This window comes from Anas acuta, chromosome Z (genome assembly GCF_963932015.1).
Source record: "Anas acuta chromosome Z, bAnaAcu1.1, whole genome shotgun sequence".
Classification (NCBI taxonomy): domain Eukaryota; kingdom Metazoa; phylum Chordata; class Aves; order Anseriformes; family Anatidae; genus Anas; species Anas acuta.
In genome coordinates this window covers 76,218,159-76,241,170 of record NC_089017.1, presented here as the reverse complement: position 1 = coordinate 76,241,170, position 23,012 = coordinate 76,218,159, and the positions used below count along the sequence as shown (strand labels likewise).

Below are 23,012 nucleotides of genomic sequence, written 5' to 3'. Positions count from 1 at the left end.
GTGCCCATTTTCTTTGTGTCTATGTAAAAAAAATTGTCTACTTATTTCTATATAATACTACAAAAAAATACAAAAAGTGGGTGTTAGGGGAAATTTGCTTTTCATACAATATTTCTGGTGTCATCGTTCAATAGGAATTGTCTTTGCTTCTGTATTAGGTATATGTGACGAGGTTATGGTAGCAGAGGGGCTGCAGGGGTGGCCTCTGTGAGCAGAGCCCAGCAGCTGCCCCATGGCAGAGCGGAGCCAGCTCCAGCAGCTCCAAAAGGGACCTGCTGCTCCCTAAAGCGTGAGTGACACTGGTTGGGCTCTGGGAGAGCAGAGTTAAGGGAAAATAAATCCTCCTGTGCTACAGCAGCTGGGAGAGTGAGAAGTGAGCACCAGCCCTGCAGCCCCCAGGTGAGTGCAGCAGGAGGGCAGGAGGTGCTGAAGGCAGGCAGCAGCAGTTCCCCTGCGGGCTGTGCAGGGAGAGGCCCCTGGTGGAGCAGGCTGTCCCCCTGCAGCCCATGGGTCCCCCATGGAGCAGATCTCCACGCTGCAGCCCCCCCATGGGTGGAGGAGCCCCCGGTGGAGCAGGTGGATGTGGCCTGGAGGAGGATGGGGCATCTACAGCTTCTCTGGGCATCCTGTTTCTGTGCCCCACCACCATCACAGTAAAGACTGTTTTCTTTATATCTAATCTATATCTCCCTATACATAACATATATCCCTATATTATATTGAATCTAAATCTCCTATCAATCTTCTTGTCCTGTTAGACTCCCTTATGCTGTGTCAGTTTTGTCTGTGGTGGTAGCTGGTGAGCAATCTCCCTGTCCTGTTCTCAAACCATGGGCATTTTTTTCATATTTTCTTCCCCTGTCATTTTCAGGAGGGGGAGTGAAAGCAACCTGGTGGTGTTGGGCTACCCATTGTTAGCTATAACACCTCAGCTTCCTACCTGATCAGTTTAGTGGCCAGCATATTGAGGGAGGTGATTGTTCCCCTCTGCTCTGCCCTTGTAAGGCCTCACCTGGAGTGCTGCATCCAGGTCTGGGGCACCCAGCATAAGATGCATGTGGGGCTGTTAGAATGGATCCAGAGGAGGGTCACAAAGATGATCGGAGGTCTGGATGACGTTTAAGGTCCCTTCCAACCTGAGCCATTCTGTGATTGTATGAAGTTTGTAACTCAGCTGTTGAATATTACTGGGATGAACCGCTTACCTGCTCAAGCATGTGTGTGTTCTTTCCTGCATCCCTCCCCTCCAAAAGAGCTAAAGATCTCATCTCGCAAGCTTTTACTGAGAAGTTGACAAACACCAGTATGAATGTGGGCTGATCCTGATCGCAAAATTGCTCTCCCCCTCCCAGAGGAAGGGAGTGTGCAGAAGGAGCTGCTGGTCCCTTGTAACCAATGGCAGGATGCATGGGAATGGCACCAGGGGAGGCTCAGGCTGGACATCAGGAAACATTTCTTTACCGAAACATTTCTTTACCATGAAGGTGGACAAACACTGGAATAGGCTTCCTAGTGAGGTGGTTGGTGCCCCGTGCTTGTCAGTGTTCAAGAGGAATGTGGACAGTACCCTCAGTAATGTGCTTTAACATTCACTTAGCCCTGAAGTGTTCAGGCAGTTGGACTTGATGGTCTTTGAAGGTGACTTCCAATGTAACTCTTCTATTCCATACACTTTTATGTGTAATTGGACTGTCTTTTGGTCGTTGGACTGAGAAATATATGATTTTTTTCCCAAATGAAGTATAATTCATTAAAGCAGGTAAAATTCATTAAAATAAATTGTGCTGTACAGAGCTCCAATATTAGCTGTTTTTCCTCTTGTCCCAGTATTTGTGCCCATGTAGTTTAATGAGAAGTAGTATACTGATGTGCTGTCTTTGAAAGTGGACTGAAAATGGGCATTCTGCATGACTGACTACGTGAGTTCTTCAGTCATAATTCAACAGGGAGAAAGGATCTACTCTGCTTTTTGGACATCACCAAGGTTAATATGAGCAGTTGCCAATATCCTCAATACTTCGTGCTATAATAAATAGTAGTGTGGGCTATGAAGTTTGTTTTACAAACCTTCTTTATCAACAATATTGCATCTTTATAGGATTGTTTTAAAAATAAAGTAGAAAAAGCACTTAAATTATCCTCTCCAAGTTTGATTTAATAGAGACATCTTGAGTGATAATTTATTTAATTATAACATTAAATGGTTTCCTTTTTTTATATAAGAGTGAAAGCACAGGGTTTTTACTTGTCACATATGAAGCAATCTTCCTTATATCTTGGTTGAAAGTTCTGCTGGCACTTGCAGTACCTGGAGTGTTTTGTAGTTTCCTCCCTCTTTGAGTTTCCCTGCCAGCAGAACACAAGACTAGGTTAGACAGGCTCAATCATATGGAATTGAAAACGAAAACCTTTTCTTGAGGAGTAGTGAGGAAAAAGAATAGAAAAAGGTTCATCAATGTCCAAGGTGTTTTCTTAACCTTCAGCTTGATATCCCAGAAGAGACAGTGCCTTCAGGGCAGGTTTTTATCTCCTTAAGGGGAAGTTTCTTTCAGAGTACTAGGTATCCTAACCGTATCCTAGAAATGCAGAAAGAAAGGTAGCCATTTCTCTTAGAAGTTAGATACTGGCTTTTGTCAGTTACTCAAAGCAAGTGAGAATCACGGGTTCCATTCATGAGAATGCAATGAGTTAATGACCCCTTTGCAATCTATTTGGTTTACTTGACCTAGTAAAAAGAGGTGCAAGTATTTAATAGTGAAACTATAAACATTTTTGTTGTTTATGTTCCTAAGGGTATCAACCACAATTTGTTCTAAGAAAAGAAAAACAGACATGCTGCTAACGGTCAGATCCATGTCCCTTTTCACCCAAATTTATGTAAATCCAATTTATTTTGACCCACTACTGTTCTGGAGCACAGTGGCAAAATGGTTAAGACATCTTGCTATGGAAAGAAGGTGTTAATTTGAGCTCTGCTCTGGATTTACATAAAATTAAGCCTTCAGTCCATCTGTGAATATTTATCTGGTCATTTCTGCTGAGGAATCAAAAGTGGTGAAATGAGATGCTTGACACATCACTGACTTTTTTGTCTGTGACTACAAAAGCTGGTATGCTTTAACTATGTTAATCTGATACATCAGTTGGGTTTGGCATGGATTTTTAACATTTCAAAACTCCATAGAACCACCTCTTCACCTAATCTACATTTTTGTTTCATTAGTAGTTGGAATAATCAAAACTACTACTGCTCTCTCTTCCTGTTCCCTTGCATAACTCATCTCTACTGTGAAAATTAGACGTAATAATCCAAAACTTTAGTTCTTGAATTGGAATATTAAAATGTGTTTATAAGCCTCCTTTGCATTAGTTCTACTATTACTTATGTGTTTGTTTAGTTTCCTTCTTCGTTTTGCAACCTTTTCATCCCTTTGTGTTTTATCTCAGTTTGTATATAGATGCGATGCTTTCTGCTGATGTTTAACTGCTTCTAGTGCAAGGTGCTTGAATGAAGCCTCTGCTTTATACTGACACATATAGATGTATATATATGTATATTGAAAAAAAAATCAGAATTTTCATAAGATGGGCTATTTAATCAGGCAGTTTATGAAGCCAAATAATTTTTAAGTGAATGCTGAAACTAGAGTTGGTTTTCTTTTCTTTCTTTTTTTTTTTTTTAAGAAAAGGTAAAGAAAAAAAAACAAACAAAAAATAAACCAACAGGTGTCAGCAAAGACCATGTAACAAAACGTTAGGTCAAATCACATCAACAGTATATGCTGCATTCATGACAAATCCCTGTTGTTTTTCATTTAATTCTCTCAAAAGATCTTGAGATCTTATTTGTGATCAGTCAACTTAAAATCTAGAATATCACACCCATGTACTGAGATTGAATTGAATTGCTTTCAGCAGAAAACATAAGAAATCCCTTAGACGTAATGTCAATTCCATCTTAATGAATTGTTCTCCCACACTATAATCCAAGTGAGCTCTTTTGTGGATTTGTAAAATGCCATTGATTTTTACTTATTTATTTTTTAGCTTGCAGTGAGCAGAGCCTGTAGAAAGTTCATTCAGCTTTTAGGATTTTTTGTTCTGGCATAGTGATGTTTGGGTGTTGTGTTTGTTTGTTTGTTTGTTTTGTTTGTCCTAGTTCTTAGGTAAGTCTGTATCCAAGAACAGTATGTAAAAAAGTTCCTTTGCATCTCTCATTGTTACTTATTGGCAGGTTTGTCACTCCAGGGTCAAAATAAAGCTCATTCAACCAAGGCAATGGCAGCCACAGTAGCAAGCCTCGGGTCAGTCCCACCACTTGAGATTTGCTGCAGGGCAGTCAGTTGGAATTCATTTTGCATTTTTTCACTGAGCATTGCCACTGTTACCCTGCAAAAAGGAAAAAAGTTGTAGGTTGAGTACTGTATGTTATAAGGATTGTTTCCTTCTCTTGCTCATTTTCTCTTTTTGTCCTTAAAATGCTTATTATGATTTAGAAGACAAATAGTACAAACTAAGAAAAAAACATTATATGTGTACTGGTAATGGATCACGTAGTCATGGTATTGCTTCTCGTAGTTTATACTTGGTTATTCTTAAGATCAGTGATAAAAACCCCCAACTGCATACACAGCCTTGGAGCTTTTAGGCCCCCCAGTATTAGTAGTAATTTTCTAATCTCAGAGGTTGAATTTAAATTATTTAAAAATAGTATTCTTTCTATATCTGTGAAAGACCTTTTTTTTATTTATTTATTTTATTTATTTTCTAAGTTAGATTCAAGAAGGCTGTAAGTCAGTGCTGAATGGGTGGTTGGAAACATTTAAGAGGGCTTGGGAGCTGACAGCAATTCTTCTGCTGTAGTGTGCAATGTCAAGTCAAACATACTACTTTAGGAAAAAAAAAAGAACAAAAAGGCAAATGACGTTGATTTTGGTCTATATGTAGAATTGTCAGGCAAACTGGTAATGTTGAACATTTTAAGTGCAATCCTGTCACAGGGTGAAAATTGACAAATGATTGAACCTAAAGGTTGAATTCTGTGCATTCTCTGAAGGAAAAGAATGCATTTTTCTTTATTTCAACTTAGAGCATAGAAAATTGTATCCAAACAAGTTATTGTAGAAGTAGAGATGGTCACATTTCAGTGCTTTTGAGGAAATCCTTTTCAGTTGTAATTTTTTTCCCTTTTTTCTATGCTTTTCTTTACCACACATTCATTTAAGAGATTAAACTGAAGTTAAAGTATAGTTAACTCACAAGGTTAATAGAAGAATAATAAGTACAGCAGGAATGTGTTTAACCTTGCTTACAACAGGCCTTATGATAAAAGTGGAGGTCAGGCAAGAAGGAAAATGCCACAGCATCCATGTTTTATGAGCTACAATCTACTTAAAATTAAGTTTAGCATCTACATGATTCTGACAAATTCAGACAGTAATAAAAAACTTCAGGTAAAATTGTCTTACTCTGCATTTTTTTATATCTTGAGAACTTTCTTGAAAAATGAATGAGAACAAGTGGTCTGATGAGGTGTTTAAGGAGTGTTGTTTCATGAACGGGCGTGTTTGGAGGCAGAAGACTTCTGTCCACTGAGCAAGTGTATCGTTGCCAGTGTATCTCAGTCTGGATGTGAAGTAGAGTAACTGTAAGAGAGTGGCTATGTCTCATTTAGCCCTTGAGGCAATGAAAAGTGGTGATGAACAGCAGTCGTGGAGTTGGGGTGCTATTTGTTTTTGGAGCCGTTGTGAACGAGGAACATGAAGTGGGAATTTGAGACCCATCCAGCTGGATCTTGTCCACAAGAGTAATATATTTAATCAATAATTTGATCCGTTTCCTTTTTTTTTTTTTCCCCCCCTGAAATCTACTTAGAAGTGTGTAGGAGCAGGCAGAGGTGTGGGCAACTTGTTTTAACAGCTTGGACTCCCCTATCTTTTCGTCAAGGTTTTGTGACCTGCCCTCTGTCGTGTGGCTGGCCATAATTCGTGTTTTCCTTTGTCGTGCCATGCGTGCTTTGTTCCTTGTCATGTGCTAACCACACGCCAACCATCGGGCACGGTTGCTGGTGTTTTGGTCACGAGGGGAGCACATATGGGAGCAGGGAGGGACATGTGGTGTCTGGTTGTCTTCAAAGAGTCTTTGTGGTGTGTGCTACCCAAAGGGCTCCTCACATCTGTCGTGAATCCCTGAGCGTGGTAATGGTTTCCAGTCAGGACCAGTAGGCGCTGATTTAGAAGCAGAATGCCACACATCACACAGGCCTAGATGACATTTCCTTAACACGTTTTTAGCAGAGAACTCAATTCTGGGAAAGTAGTTTATTTTATTCTCGTTCCTTTTTCTCCTCTGCAGTGGGTTTGCTGTCCTGTTTGCACACATAATATAGTGGTGGACAGTGACCTGTGTCTGGTTTTGAAAGGGCAACCACTCAGGGAAAACGAGAATTCAGAGAACCTGAGTTATGAAGCACAGCAGGGAGGGGGCCTGACTGGCAAGGCTCAGTGCACTTCATTGCATCCCAGCATGGTTTTTGATGTGGTATGTGCTCAAACAGCTCCTCTGGATGAGAATGCAGGTGTTACAAAACAAGTCAGTGAGTTGTGACCTGTTATCTGTATACCTGGCTCTCTCTCTTATGAGAAAGTTCACCGCTGGGTCAGCTCCACTTCTGCCTTTCCTTGTGCATGTCAAGCTGGTTCTTAAAATTTTTGATATTGGCTACAATGCTTCTTTCCATTTCTTACTCAATTCAAATTTGAGGTATATTATTTTAAGCTGAGTTGCCATCTTGCTCTGTAGGCAGGGTTTTGGTTGCCCTCTTTTCCAGACCTCTGCTATTTAAAGATGTTCAATACATATCACATCTGACTCTGCTCTGAAGAGTCTCTCTTGTATTTGTCTACACTTATTAGTGTTTAGGCTTCAGTACTTCAGTATCTTTGTAACTAGTCTCAATGGCTCTTATTCTTTAATTTCTAGTTTCACACTGTTGTATGCAAGTATTGATCTTTTGCTCACTTGGCTTCAGCATGGTTACAAAGATTTTACAAATTATGCTGCTAACATATTTTTTCACTGCTTCTTAGCAATTGAAAACAGTCCTCTACATGAACAATACAATCTTAGAAGAACAGAAGCCATATGAAGCCAGGGCCTTCCCAATCAATGTCTACTACAATTACACATACCAGAGCTACGTTTCCATCTGCAGTTTTGGTTTTGCTCTGTAGACTGCATGGAACATTGTTGTCCTTGCTGCCATTGTTAAAGCTGTTTAGCAATGCAAGAGTAATACTCTGTCTAAAAATGAGATAAGGTGTTTCTTCTCTTTCTGTGGTGTTCTCTCTTTGTCTCTATCTTCTTTGCTATCTGTCCAGGCCATCAATTGAATTGCTCTGTAATTAAATTGAGTTCTGTTGTGTATCCATGTAAGAGAACTGGATTAAATTTATCTTTGTTGGGTTATCTCCTATCTGTATTTCTTATTTCTGTCAACTCCTAGCTGTCGGCATTTAATTTTACATCACTGATGTCTTTTGATACCATTGGTTGAGTCCTCTTAGGAATACAGTAAATTGCACTGATCACAACGTAGACCTATCCTGAAATAATGCATCAGACTTTTGAACTTCACAGATGTCATATTTGTGGCCATAAGTACTTTGATAAAGTACTTCTGGAGATATTTACACTGTTCAGATCCTATTTTTAGTGCACCTGAGAGGGGGGTAGTTTGCTGTTCTTACTGATTGGGATGTGTTGCACTCGGTTGTCTGTGGTCCCTTCTCTCAGCAGCCCAGCTTTGTTCTAGGAACTCTTCTGGTCCATCAACCATAATAAAAGCTGTAACACTGCTGATGGCTGAAAATCCTTGGGCTTACAGAAAGTGGGATGTTGGCTCCTCAGCTCACTGAAATGAAATTGAAGTACAAGCCATTTAGCTTCCTCCCTGAGGAACACTTTGTACTCGAAGCAAAGTCTTTCTTGGTTCTCAGTTTTAATACGTTTTTGGGCAGTGAGAGTGCTAGGCTAACCATTTTTTTGTGGTGGGGAAGGATTTTTCCCATGCTATCAGAATAGGGGATGAGAGGCATAGATTTGCCTTGTTTCCTTGTTTTTTGTGTTTATTTTTTGCCCAGTTCTCACTGCAGGCTATGAGAAGGCTGGGATCCCAGTGTTTGTACAAGAAATATGAAGAACGAGAGCAACCATTTTTCCTCCTTTCTTCTTGATGCCATTGATTTCACACACTCTGGGCAGCCCTCACTCTTGCTTCTTTTTCCTGTTCCATCTTAGACACTTGCTGCTGCCCGCTCACCAGCAGCCTTGTCACCTGTAATTGCAGTGCAGAATACTGCTTGCACTGTTGGCACACCTCACGAGCTGGAATAGCTTTATAAAAAACAAAAATATTCAGGTTGATCTGAGTAAAATGCTTAGGGCTCTCTAGCAAGTGTTACAGTTTGCCATGAGAATGGCTTGTACTGGATAAGTGACAATACCTCCAGTCCCAAGCAACTGTATGACAGATAATTGGTCCAGAAGAATTCATAGAGTCTAGTCATATTCACTTTCTCACTCAAGAAACCAGGATTCTGCAACAATTTTCGGATCTTAAAGATTCTACCAGTATACATAAACTGATAATATTAAGATGTACTGGCTATTTAAATGGTCTAGATTGGTTGTAGTAAGACTTGATTTTTACTAAATAAATAATATAGCGCACTTCCCTTCCCTCCTTGGTATAAAAAAAGGAAAAAAAAAAAAAAAAAGTGTTTTCTTTTTTTTTTTTTTTTTTTAAGAATTACAGAGCAACCATAAAATCACAAGATGATGATGTTTTCAGATGTGGGAAATTCAGGGAGTTGGTGCTACTTCAGGAAATCTTGTGTCACCTTCCATCCTTTCAAGCTGACAGTGCACCAGCCATTGCTGAGATATCCCTGAACCTGTCCATCTCCCGCTGACAAAAAAAAAAACCTCTTGTGGTCTTAGATACACTGGGATACAGCAGTTTTTCTTCAAGTCTGTCTCAGCCTTGGAGACCATCCAGCTGTTGAGTTGCCTGAATCTCACTATTTGCATTAGAAACTCCATCCTACTGTAGCTTTCCTCATGTTTTTTGGTTGTTTTTTTCTTTTTTTTTTTTTTTCCATTAAAAACATTCATTGGGTTAGGTCTTTGCCTTACAGGAGAGTACTTTCCTGATTTCACCGTTCCCTTTTTAAGGCTGTTATCACTATTTGTTATACTAGAGTAGTGCATAAAGAACCAGTTAGGATCAGAGCCCCATTGAGTCTGGCCCTGGAAAAAATCAGTAAAGGTTTGCTTCTGCCCTGAAGTCATCACAGTCTAAATAGATAAGAGAGAATAGATACGTAACACATAGCTGAAAAAAAAAAAAGAGTAGTTTTTTGCAAGTGGTGTCTAAATATATTTTCTTTGTAGCAATTTTTTTCTCTTCCAGGTTTTCTAGTATTTTTGATGGTTAGGAGATGCCTGGGCTTAGAGTGAAAAACAAAATTTCTACGTTTGAGGCCATATTATCATTACACTCTTTTTAATGTCTGTACAACATCAGCTATCTGAGACTGCAGGAACTTAACTGCTTTACTTGTTGGCATTACACTGAAGTTGATTTCGGTGAACCATAAAAAGTTTGGCCCTGAAGGTAAAATTACACTGTATGCATGTTCCTAACATACTGCTCTGGGGATAAACATGTCTTAAATCAACTCATCGCTCACAGCTAAATTCCTTCTCCAAATGCAGTTTCCCTGTAGATAGTAATGTTCAGTAAGACTGATTTTCTTTAAAACCATAAAGTTTTTTGAACATAATTCTATCAATGAACATATTTGAGCAAAGAATTCACAGAATCCTAATAAAGATTTATTTTATTTTTTTTGTGTAGTGGGGGGTAGGGAGGGCGGGGGATGGGTACAACTTTTTTAGTTAGCTTCCATCAGTACCTGTAATTCGTTCAAGTATGTTCCAAACGTTTGCATATTGTGCTTGCTCACATGTACATAATGAAAACTTTTGGACTTCATTGAAACTTTATTTGGTAATTCTGCATTAGGAAAATTAAAATTGAAGTTTATGATACCCTGGCTCCTACTTGCTCAGTTCATAGTGTGTTGTTAAGATGCCATCACTTGAGAGCTTTGTTACAGCACTGTTTCTGTTGTGGCTTAATATGCTGCGGGTTCAGATGGCAGTAATTGTGGCCTTGAGCGGTTGGACTAAAGAATACCAGCTGGGTTTGTACCCAGATATTCTTAGATTAATATTTCGTGACTTAGATCTTGTCCTGTCTGGAATTTAAACATAGTTCCCCAAGCTTTAAAGGGAAGGCAAGCACCATTTGAGGCTCTTAATGAGCATTTTTTTTTTCCTCTTTAATTTGACTTTTTTTTTTTTTTTCAAACTTCTGTAGCCAGTGAAATCCAGGCAGTTACTTCCGAACCATTTTTACAGCCCCATATGGACAAAGCACTTTAGTTTGTTTCTCAGCTTAATTCCCAAATTAATAATAGTTAGAAAGTTCTTCCATCTGCATCTCCATTTTCTTACAATATATAAGGAAGAAAAAATTTCCCTAGGTATTAGGCAAACCTTTGAAGTGTGAACAACTTGGTTACGTTTGAGACAGCAACTCTTTGGTTGCGAGTAAGTTGATTTTTTTTTTTTTGGTTGCTCTTTGAAATAATTCCTTTTGTTTCAGGTCTAAAATTTCAATTTTATTTCTACATACAGACAAGAGACTTAAACTCCCCCATACTGGGGAATCAGTTGGGCTTTTTTTCTATTTAGAACACCTTTGACCCATCCCTCCCCAGTTCAGTGAATAGAAATGGCAAGGCAACTTGTGCTGAGGGTGACTAAAGATCTGCTCTCCATGTAGCTCATGAAGTGAACCTGCAGGGGAGAGGGTTTCAGGAGTCCTGCTTATGGAAAAAATGCTTTTAAAGTATTTCTTTGCAAAAGAGAGCCTTTCTTGTACCCCTGAGTATATATTAATTGGTTATAATCCTTAGTTTTGAGGCACATAATTATTCACACAGCAGCAGGTGATGGATTCACAGGTACAGTTACAGTTTCTTTGTACTGACAAGCAGCCTTTGCTGAGAGCCAGAGAGGACCATTTTGTATAAATCCCTAAGTTCTGCACTTAGTTGTACAGCAAAGAATTCAGATACGTGGCAAAACATACGCAAGTGCTTAGAAGTTTCACTAGCTAGCCTTTAAGTTGTCTGCCTGGATATGTCATTACTGTAGGTGGTTTAACTTCTGTTTGCTTTTCTTTTTCTTGTGGTCTGTTATTTTTTTCTTACAGATTATTACTAAATATGTTTATGGACTACTGGAAAAGGAATGCCATTTGAAAAAAGTAACTCTCCCGGTAAGTATAAATATTTTTTGAAGATGCTGTTTGCTTGGATCTGTGAAAAGCAGAGACTTCAATCCAGAGTTCAAATAAAGACAAGATGTGCCCGGCCTCTGCATGGTGTCGTCTCAGGACGCTGACTTCACGTGCAGCATGTGTGTGCATTCAGAGAGACGGATCTGCCTGACTTCTCATGTGCTTGATTTCTCTAGCTGAGCCTTCCTTGCCTTGACAGACTCCAGAATGTGCTAATTTTGGTAGAAGAACCACAAAATTTTTGGAAAACATTTGTGAATGCTTTGAGACCTCTACAGATGGGTTCCCAGAGCTAAAGACAGGTGTCTCTACATACAGAGTAATAAACTCAAAGCAGAGTCTCAGTAAACTGATCCATGTCTACTTTATAATTTCTTTAAACGCACAATTTCAGGAGCTTATAACATGTATGTGCTATGAAGTGTAGATGTTGTTTGGTGAAAACACTTGATCAGCCCTTAGAAGTGATGAAGCAGTCCCCAGACAGCACGTGAGAGTGTTGCTGTCTATAAGTGTATGCAAGAACATGATGTTGTTTGGGTATTTTTATATTCTGTGGGGAGACAGTAGTGCGACTGTGCTGTGTAGGTTTTCCATCACTATTCTAAAGGATTCATGTGGTATTTGAGAAGCTTTTCCACTAGAGCTGTTCTCAGCCAGCCCCTCCTATTCAGCAGAGAAAAAGCCATTTCAGGTATGGAAGCAAATTTCCTTTTACTTTCGTAGTTCTATAACATTTTGCGATTCCCTTTTCCATTCCCTAAGCATTGTTCAGGGAATGTTTTGATAACCTGTCCCAGCTGCTGAGAGTTTCCTGGCCAGGCTTTGCCACGTCTTCATCATCAGGGCAGAAGTGTCTGGGAGCTCCACAGGACTGTGCAGGGGATCAGCAGCTGCTAAGCCCAGTATTGCTGCACCCCTGTCCTGAGACCACCTGAGAAAGCTTCCTTTGCTTCAGATTTCTCTGCATGAACAGGAGAGGATTGGGCTCATTGTGACAGCCTGCCTGATGCAGTGCTTGGCATGGGCTCTCTAACTTCTCTACACAACTAGTTTTCTCCACTGGGGAAGTTTTGGTCCAGGAATGCTTCTGTATTCCAGAGTGGTAATGCGTCACAAGACTTTCTCAAGCAATGTCACACTCTGAAACCAGGAAGCTGTCATTTTTAAACTTTGATGTGCCCAAATTTTGAGGCTATGGAACTTTCTATGTAATAAGACGTTGCAATACCTATATGCACAGTTAAGCTTCAAAAAAGTAGCACCATGCTGCCTTCATCTTCGTCACATCTGTGGGTTCTCTTCTGCCCTACTCTGAGATTTGTGTATCTAGCTTGGGAGAATAGCTCCTTGTATAGCTCTTGTTGAAATGATTTGTATTTACTCTTAATTACAAATTGTATAGTAATCACTGATCTACTGATGGAGTTTGTTAGTAGTACACTTAAACCAATCACCAACATATTCCAGTTTTTGCAAAGTGTCATGAGTACGCTGCATTTTGGAGTGAAGGAAGAATTCACAATGCACCCATTTAATTCTGAGCAGTGTGGAAAATTTGGCACAAGGTATGAGTCCCATTCTTCAATAATGGCTCTTATTCATAGGAAGCCATTACCAGAATCAAAACTAGGTTGTGAAGAAAACTACAAAAATGAGGCAGAAGGTGAAAAATGAGAGCTGTCTAAAGGCTATGGTTAAGTCACCCAACAAGCTCCAAAGAAGAGCATGAGGAAATGTATTTTAAATTAATAATGGAGGCTAATAGAAATAGTAAGATGGTTTTAAGCCCCATGCAAGTGAGGAAAAAAGGGGTGTAACTGCTGGTTAGCTATGTTAGATACAAAATTAAAGTAAGATCACCCAAAAAATAAATTAGAATAGCTTGTTAAAATTGTAAAAGTTATTAATAAAACAGCTGATGAGACCGATAGATGAGCTGCAAGCAAAAGGAATGCTCAGTTCCAAATCTCAGCTGAGGAATGCTCAGAGAACAATTAAAGTGATCATTTCCAGTGGTAACTATCCAGAGGTTTCCACACCACACTCATTTATTTATTTATTTATTTGAAACCTGGTATCGTTCTGAGGAACTGTCTCAAATTGGCATGTCAGTAGAGATCTTAGAATGAATGGATTTATTGTACAGTAGTCAGCTTCCTGGATGAGATGTTTTTTAAGCCCAAGGTTCTTTAAGAAGCACAACAAACTAGTGTATAACTTACTGATCAGATCAGCAACTTTCAAAAGAGGCACAGAAAAAAAAGTAAGTGTGATATGATGATTTTTGAAGCGTTCCAGGAGAGATTCCTAGAGCTGTGTATCAGGAAGAAATAATATACTGGGGCAAAAGTCAGTACAGCCTGCATTTTAAAAGATTGGCTAGAGTGCACTGACAGCCTGAAAATCACAAGATCTTGTCAATGAAAGAATACCTGGATTTCCAGTAATCTGCCAACAAGCTTGCAGAGTGCTTCTAAAGAAGACACTGCATTGGCGTAAGAGGGAGTCCCCTTATGAGTTAATAATAGGCTAAAAGGTGAAGAAAGAAAAAAAAAAGGAAAAAAAAAAAAAGGTATTCATACTTCACAGATGAAAAGTTTTGACTGATACAGTGTTGTTAAGGGCTGCACTGATAACATATTTGTAAATAAAAGGAAAGAGGAATTGATAGAATGTAAGTAACTTTTCTGATTTTTTTTTCTAAAATAATAAAGAATACTGATATCTAAAGCTGATTGTGATGAGTTTGAGCATTATTTCATGATGCTGAATGATTGGATGATAAAATGGCATGAGATTCAATTCTGGTAAATGTGAAATTATGGGGAAAAGAATTCACTCTGTAAACACAATGGTGGCCTCTAAATGAGCTATTACTACTCAGGAAAGATCTTGGAGTGATTGTGAATAGCTCTCTGAGAACATCAGTTAATGCTCAATGGCAGTCAAAAACCCTCAAAGCAAATAGGATGTTAGGAATTATGAAGTGTTAAGAACAAAACAGAAAAACATCATCATTCCACTCATTATGTGGGCCCCCATCTTGAACACTGCGTGGAGTCTGGACACCATATCAAAAAGGATATGTAGAATTAAAAAAAAAAAATACAGAGGAGGGTTGCAAGGATGATCACAGGAATGAAATCCTTTTCAGACAAAGAAAGATTAGACAGAAAGATTCTTCAGCTTGGAAAATAGATGACTGAGGAAGGAATATGACAAATCTATAAAATCATGAAAGGTGTAGAGAAGATGAATAGGGAATGGTTTTTCACTTTTTTTTTTTCATAATAGAGGAGCTAAGGGGCATCAAGTTTAAATTATCAGGCAGGAGATCTCTGCTGAAAGAGAGGAACTACCTTTTTTCATAAAGGTCCCAATTATATTGTGGAACTCATTGCCACAGCATACTATTAAGGAGAAAGGTACAAATGCATTCAAAAAAACCATTTGATGGTATTAAGGTGTGACAGGTACATTGAACTATGATACTTGCTTGTCCAGGAACAAACTGGATCAGGAAGCTCCAAAGTCACTGGTTGCCAAAAAGAGGGAAGAATCATTCCGTAAATACTCTTTTCTCATACTTATTCCCCTAAGTGATCTGCCAGAAAAAGCATTCTGGGACCCTTATCCTGATCAGTGTGGCCACTCTGTTGTAAACACCTTACACAAATATTTCAGAGGTAAATTTGAAATAATTCTTCCCAAACTTTGTCACAAGGCAATCAGAAAGTCAGTGTACTGGCCTTTGTTTTTCTGCCAGCTCATTGTAAAGTTGATGGTGTGATGATGTTTGAATACAAGAAATGTCTTTCAGGACTGTGTTAAGTGGAGTGCATTTTTTTCCAATACGATTTTAGTAGTGCACTGAAATGCTGTGCTCCAGAGGTTCACTATGACAGCATTCATGTTCGCTCATCTTACTTAATTTCCTCCACATCATGGACAAAGTCCAACTCTGCTGTCTTTATTTTACTTTCTCAGGTGACATTTTCAGTTTTGGACTCAATTATTTCCTTTCAGATACAAAAATATGAACAGTTTGGGAATCTGGAAAGTTTGCTTGTTGCTTTATTACTTTAGCATCTATGCCAAATATAAATCCAAACCTTTTTTCCTCCAGAGAGGCTTAGATGTTATTGCTAGTGTAAAATATTGTAGTTCTTTTAATGTTCAAAATCTACGACTGGACTTGAAAATTTAAATGAAGAAACTCATATTCAGGGAGAAGCAGTGCAATTATTTCTTTTAAATTTCTCATTTTGTGCTCCATTGAAGGTTATATTATTAGTACAAAGAAGACTGCAGGTTTTTTATCCAGATGAAGCCTTTGTATTTCTCTGGTTTTAATGGCATAATCAGTGATTGATCTTTGCTGTTCTTTAGCTGTTGAGGACAAATAAAGGGTGCTTCTGAATTAAATGCATCTTTAACAGCTTCTGGGAAGGCCTGAGATGGAAGTTTAAATAATCACCAACATGTTTTATTGACGATGGTACTGAAAGGTCTCACTTTGCAGAATCTTCTAACTTGTCAACGCTTTGCTCTTTCACTTCAATAGATAAAACTTCATTCAGTAGTTCTCTTGATCTACTAGAAAGCCAAGAACTATTTTTCTGTGAGAAACAATGGTCTCTTATCTCCACGGCTTATCCCTTTTGGTTATTTTGTTACCCAAATCAGGTCAATACTTGTGTTTTTGAAATTTCACCAGTTTCAGGTGCGTTAATTTAGATGTAGGTGTGTTAATTTAGTTGTAGTTTAATTTAGTTGTAGTTACTGGTGATTTTTTTTTTTCACGAATTGCTAATTAGCAGCTTGTAGTATTGATCAATAGTTTTCACTTTAAAAAAAAAAAAAAAAAAAAGAAAAAAGAAGGATATTCAGTTTTGTGAAGACTATAACATAAGTGAGTTAGTGATCTTTATGCAGAACAACTTAACAGAAAACTTCTTTGTCTTGCAACATGAATGACTAGTTTTCTCCCTACACCTGCTGATCATAATTCCTACAGTCTTTCTGACTCTTTTCAGTTTCTGTTCTGTTTGTTTGCCCTGTTCTTGCCTCCAGTCTCAAGGTACGCCTGTTTCACCTCTTTGTAGGCCCTCAGTATATGTCTTTTATGGTGTTTCTTAATATGTGTAAGAAAGATATTAGTGGTTTTTTCCCTTTAAAATTTTGAACTGAAGCAATCTCAAACTTTAAACTACAAGTGGGCAGAATTAAGGACCCCTAGAGCCTAGATGAGTCTTAAGCTGCTGATGGCTGAGATCTGAAAATTGAGTCATAATGACTTAAAGTCTTAGCATGGAGGTTGGAATAAGACTGGATTTCCAGTGTATTTTGTTGTTACCCTAAGTATTAATAGCAACTTTGCAAATTACCAACTAGTCTGCAGTTGAAATATTTTATACACTGGTACTACTACATCATGTGATAGCTCATCAGAGATGGAACTCATGGAAAAATTACTTCGCTGTTTGAAACTATAAGAACTTCATTATCTCTGTAGAGTGCATAACTCATCAGAGAATTCCTCATAACTTTAGACATTCATAAAACTTAGCATATAGTTGTGCATTGGAAAAATAAATCTGAGAAAAGGAAAATTAAACTTTAACAGTAATTTTAAGCAGTAAATTATCGGCAGAATATAGATTAGTTTGACATTCTTAGCTACAAATTATTGGAAGGTCGTTATTGGAAGTGAATAATAAAGTTGAATTAAATTGTTAAATTAAACAAATTGAAGCTCCACATTTTACTGAATTTATTCAATTTGTCTTTCAACAAAGGGTCATGAGTAGCTCCAGAAGTGCAAGTGGCTAATAAAAATAAATTATTTTACATGGACTCAGTGTGTCTAGCACTAAGTGATATTCTACGTTGATTTGTCAATAAAGTAGTGTTGTGCACAAGAGTGACCTTTATGTGCATTCTTTAGTGAAAGAGTGATTTAATGAATTACTATTTTTTGAAGAGAAATTAGCTTGAAGAAAAGAAAGTTTCCAAATGTAATGAAGTTGAGGAAGGGAACAAAGGGTTAGTTTTTAGTAGCTTGGTAGATATTTTTTTTTAACTTGTAGATCAGCATAACTGCGAAAATGTGAACTAGTTATGTTGTGTCTTCTACTACATATTACAGGTGCTGGTATTTCCTCAATAATGAACAAAAAATTGGTTTATAAATACTAAAACATACAGTTTAGTTATATGTTAGTCTGAAGTACAAATTCACAATGGTTTGTCTTAATTATAATGTTGTAAGCATTCAGTTTATGTGCCAAAAGACAATTAACTCATATCATTACCTCATTACTATTTGAAATTTAGCATTGTCTAAGTATTTGCATCTTCTACTTTAATAAATCAGCACTGATACTTCAGAAGTGGCAATGTGATCTGACTCTATCCCCAGTGTAGGATACAGTTATATTCATATATGATAAATTCTTTTCAAGAGATTTTTTTTGTGATTTTTTGCTTTTTGCCACATTTTACATTTTCACACAAAGTGTGACAGAAGATAAGTACATTTCCTGTTGTAGACAGTGGAAGTTGGGATACCTGAGATGTTATATCATTTTGGAGCAGGGCATAAGATCTTCAGTCCTGCGGCAGATGCTGAATGTTCATCCAGTTAGGAACTCCTTTTGTTCAAGTAAACTCATTAGCTTCATTAAAAAAAAAAAGAAAAAAAAAAAAAAAAAAAAAAAAAAACAATGCCTAATTTTAGGCATTTTAGGGCCTGTTTTATAGAACCTCCTTTTTTTTTTTTTTTTTTTTCTTATTTTTTTTGTATATAGCAAAAAGTGTACCTTTATTCTATAGAGCTATAGAGTGAGGACAAAACTTGGAATTAGATCATGGTTTACGCAATATCAAATCTGCTTGTTGATCTGTTCTTAGCGTAGAGTAACTAAGCACTGACCCTGGTGCAGGACTTTTAGTGAAGCCAATATTTAAATCCAAATTGGATTTCTATATTTTATTTGGCCTATCCTGTTAAATTTATAATAGGCAAATTTACCATGCTGCTTCATACATGGCTTATTGGGTATTTATGTTGAGGTGGCTGAGATGGAACTCTACGAGGTTTTTCGTATTATATCAGACTTTCATTGTTGCTTCAGGCATAACAGCAATGACAAATTACTTGTTTTTTGTTGTTGAGTTCTATTTTTATTTTTATTTTTTTTCCCCAGAGGTTGTTCTTTTATGAATTCTCTCTTTCACTAGTAAATTTCTCTAAATAAGCTTTAGCATACTTTTTAACACCCACCTTTCCCCTTCCCTCCTCCTTTTGTTTGGATACAGTAAGTTTAAGTCTCTCTTGGATAACTGTTCTAAAGCATCGTATGTTTTTATGGTTCAAAGTTAAATAGCATAAATATTAGCTTCTGCTTTATTTTTCTTTAGTGCTGGGCACACATTAGTCCTTATATATATAGTCCTTTATATATATAAAAAACATATATATGTACACACAAGTCATTTGTTAAAGGGTGAAAGTTTTGATACCAGTCCTGGGGGCTGACTTTATAACTACAGATGTTCTTTTAAAATTTTTTATTGGTGCATAAAAGTCTGTATTGCTGTAATTGCAGGTTGATGCAACCGAGAGCGAACCAAAGAGCTTTATTTTTATGAGTGAAGATGCCTTAACAAATCCTGACAAACTGTTGGTCCTAATTCATGGTAGCGGTGTTGTCAGAGCAGGTCAGTGGGCTAGGAGACTTATAATTAATGAAGATCTGGACAGTGGCACACAGATACCATACATAAAGAGAGCCGTTGAGGTAAGTGAAAGTGTATGTACATGTATGTACAGTTGTGTCTGTATATGTATGTGTACTCATATATAAAGAGCTATGAATCTAGGATGTTTTAATTTATTAATCAGTATTCTCCATTTCTCTGTGTGATCATTTTATTTGTGATGCAAATACTTGCTTGTTGGTTGGGTTTGTTTTTTTTTTTTTTCAGAACTTTTGTCTAATAGAAGCAAGTTTCTCTCTTACAGTAAAACAAAAAATTTGTTTTATGTCATATTGTGATGGCACTGCCGTGTAGTTTAATATGGCAGCTAACGTGACAAGAGCCCTTAACAGGCGATGAGATGCAATAGAAGGCACTACAGAAATTTGTTATGATTTGAAGTGTTTTCTTTTACATTTCATTAAATTTGTACGTATTCTCACTCAACGTCTGTTGTAATCTTATGATAACATGAGCTTTCATGATAACAGCAGGCTTTTTTGCTAGGCTTGTACTGAATTTATTAGAGGCACAGTCTTTTTCAGTTTTGCACTGAATACTGATTCATTCTGATTCACCTATCAATACTTGACAGTTAAAAACATTTACATTTTATGGACACTATTCTGTTGTGTTTGCATGTATGTGAGAGACACTGCACAATTTGTGTAATGTTTTTAACATGGAACTTTGTAGATATAATGCAACCCTGACATCATGCTACCTAAATGAAACTTCCTACAGTAAACATTTGAAAAGCCTATTTAAAATTTACTATTTCAATTATGTTTACTAAGTTATTCTTAGTAGCAGTGTTGTCACTGTGATTGTTGCACATTTTACTACATAAAGTTGAATTTTTTGCACTTGAATTTAAAATATTCAGTAAGACTCAGAGACAGATCCAAAAATACTTCATGGTTCTAGAGGATGATACAGGTGTATATGGTGAGTCAAGTGTAGGAGGTTAATTTCTGGAGTGAGTTCCAGAACTTTTCCCAAGAAAGTTGGACAGGTACAGTTCCTTAAATTTTCCTCATGGTGCTTACAATCCTTCATTTTTGTTCTTTCCTAAACATGGTGCTGTCTTGGCTAATAGGAGATGTTGAGTACTTAAGACTGGGATAGTATCCCTAAATCACCAATTTTGAAGAGAGTATTTCTAGGAGAGGAGAATTACAGGCTCTTTTTCCCATTTATTTTTTTTTTAAATCCAGTGCCTGTGCCAGTGGAACACAGAGCAGAGCTCTTCCATCAAATGTATAACCTTAAAAACAGATTTTTTATTTCTGCATTTTGAGTGCTTCTTTCAAATACGCATGAAAATAACCAAACAGTTTGATGACAAACTATTTTAAACAGTGTAGTCATTTGATCCTGTCAGGATATCGGACTTCATGCTCTTACCTTTAGACTTTCTTCTTTCTTAACAAGCATTTATTTATTTATTTGTAGTCTTTAGTTAAATAATTCCAGATACTGTAAAATCTGTATTTTTGTCCCTTGTAAAATTCTGGCACGTATGCTAAATGTGTAAAACACTTACTATCTGCAATTATTTTTTTCATGTAAAATCATATCATGAATGAACCATACATAAATGAATCATATCATAAATCGTATCATAAATGAATCATATCAAGTTATTTATATCAAATTATATTGTTTTAGATATGTTCATATTATTGTTATAATATAACATTATATATGTCCAATTCTCACTGCGGTGAGTATTATATATCTGGTATATACAAAGCAATATTTTATGGAAATCAAACCACAGTGAAGATACTTGGAACCTTTATGTTTTGACTAAAGTTAAAAAAAAAAAAAAGAGAGAGGAGACGGGTAGTTACATGCCGATATCATGTGTACTTCATGTACAGATCATATAGGTTACATTTTTAAGTGCAGAAGATTATGATAGAATGAGTATAAGGTCTCCAATTTTTAGTTAATAATAACAACATCTATTTCTGGGTTTTCTGGAGTTCAGTGCTCTAGCTGATTTAGGCAGTTCTGTCTCATATGAAACGAAATAACTGGCCTAGATATGGCTTGAATGAAAGCTGTGATAACTCCTCATGCAGTGTCGCCACTTTGGAGGAAGGAATTGTTTTCCCTGATCTTTCAGTGTTTCTTCTAAGAAACACTCGTCTTTGAATGAAACCAGTAAGTCTTGTCAAAGCATTAGATTACAGTGCTGATGACAGGAAAACATGGATTTTATTTTATTATTATTATTTTAATAATAAACTGTGAATTTGAAGTGGATAATAGTATCTAGGATTTGAAAATTCCCCTGGTCTGTTGTGAATGTGAAGAATGTTCATATAGCTTAAAACATTTGCTGTCAACTAGGTTTTCACTTCTAAAAAATAATTGAAAAAATAACTTGCAAATGTAATACTTCAACTTTTGTGCAGATACTAGTCCAGAAATACATTCAATTTACAGACATTTGCAACACCTCTACTTTCCCTAAAATAAAACAAAAACAAAACAAAACAAAGGAGAATAGGCCAAAACTATATCTTTTTCTCTGATGGTTTTCTCTCTATACAGTCCACAAGCAATTTCAGTTCATTTCTTGGAAAAAATGAAAATGGACATACAAAAGCTGAAGGTGTCAGTAGACAATGGATGTAGCACTCCTAACCAGGAAGTAGGTGAAGAAAAAAAATCAGAAGAAAGCATGTATTTCTGGCACAGCACTTTCAAGAAGAAGAAGAAGAAAAAAAAAAAAAAAAAAAAAAAGCTCATGTCTTAAAGTGTGTGTGAAATCAGGGAGCAGTGGAAAGGCTTGAAGTTTATCAGATTTCTAGTGGCTTGGGGCTGATACACATTGGTAAGAAAAGATCCAAGGAGAAATAGGAGAAATATCCTGGTGGGATTTCCAGTAGCTAGAAACCTTTTTTTTTTTTTTTTTAATCTGGGTGATTCCTGTAGGTAGTACTTCTTCCATCTTTCATATCAGATTGTATTGTGTAGACTCAGTTCTGTCTGCAGTAGGTGTTGGGAGTAGTCTACAAGGTTTTATGTAAGGGATGTAAGATTTATGTGTTAGATTAGAAATTCAACTTTGATAGCGTAAAAGGCTTTCTCAAAAACACAAAAGAAAAAGAACAAACAAGCAACAGGATACAGAACAGATTGTAGAAAAAGGAGGAGGGAGAAAAGTGTACAGAATGTGAGAGACATGTAAATGCATTAAAACAGGGTACAATCAGATATATTTTAGAAAAAAACAAGTACAGAAAACACAAATGTGATAATATAAAGCAGTAAAACAGTAAGAAATGATTAATAACAATTCTAACATACATATTGTAAGATGATAATTTCCTGTAAACATAGTGCTAAATAAAAATGGTATAATTTTGTTGTTTTGTTAAAATAGAACCTCTCTACTGAAACTTTCTGCAATGGGAAGTACAATTTTTTGATAAAAGCAGTCATCTGACATGCAAGAGAAGTTCAAGTCTTTCCTCTGGGAATCAGAGTCTATTCCACTTTAAATATATTAACATACTGAAGCTATTCAACATTTTATAAATAAATATTTTGTAAATTAGAGGAATAATTTTAATATCTCTTCTGAATTTTTAGTAAATGTGTAATCCACTGTCTTGTAGAGACAGTCTTTTCTCAGTCACTTATTTTGATATATATACAGTGACTACAGCAGTGCCAAATGGAGATAATGAGAAACAGAGCCAAATTACTTAATTCCGTGATGAGGGTATTTACTTGGGGTCTCAAATATTAAGAATTTTGTTTAGGTTGTTCAGAGGCTCCCATACCCTGTGAGGTCCTC

At 36.9% G+C, this 23,012-nt stretch overlaps 1 protein-coding gene across 5 annotated transcripts in view; it reads left to right on the top strand.

The window, feature by feature from the left end:
- ARB2A (ARB2 cotranscriptional regulator A) overlaps positions 1-23,012 on the top strand; it is a 250,954-nt gene that overhangs the window by 38,729 nt on the left and 189,213 nt on the right. For 4 of the 5 annotated variants that reach the window (XM_068666428.1, XM_068666427.1, XM_068666429.1 and 1 more), the window contains exons 5-6: positions 11,345-11,410; positions 19,045-19,236. The exons of the other annotated variant lie outside the window; for it this stretch is intronic. In XM_068666428.1, coding sequence (XP_068522529.1) covers positions 11,345-11,410; positions 19,045-19,236 — 258 coding nt within the window. The remainder of the gene's footprint in view (positions 1-11,344; positions 11,411-19,044; positions 19,237-23,012) is intronic. 5 annotated transcript variants of the gene reach the window in all.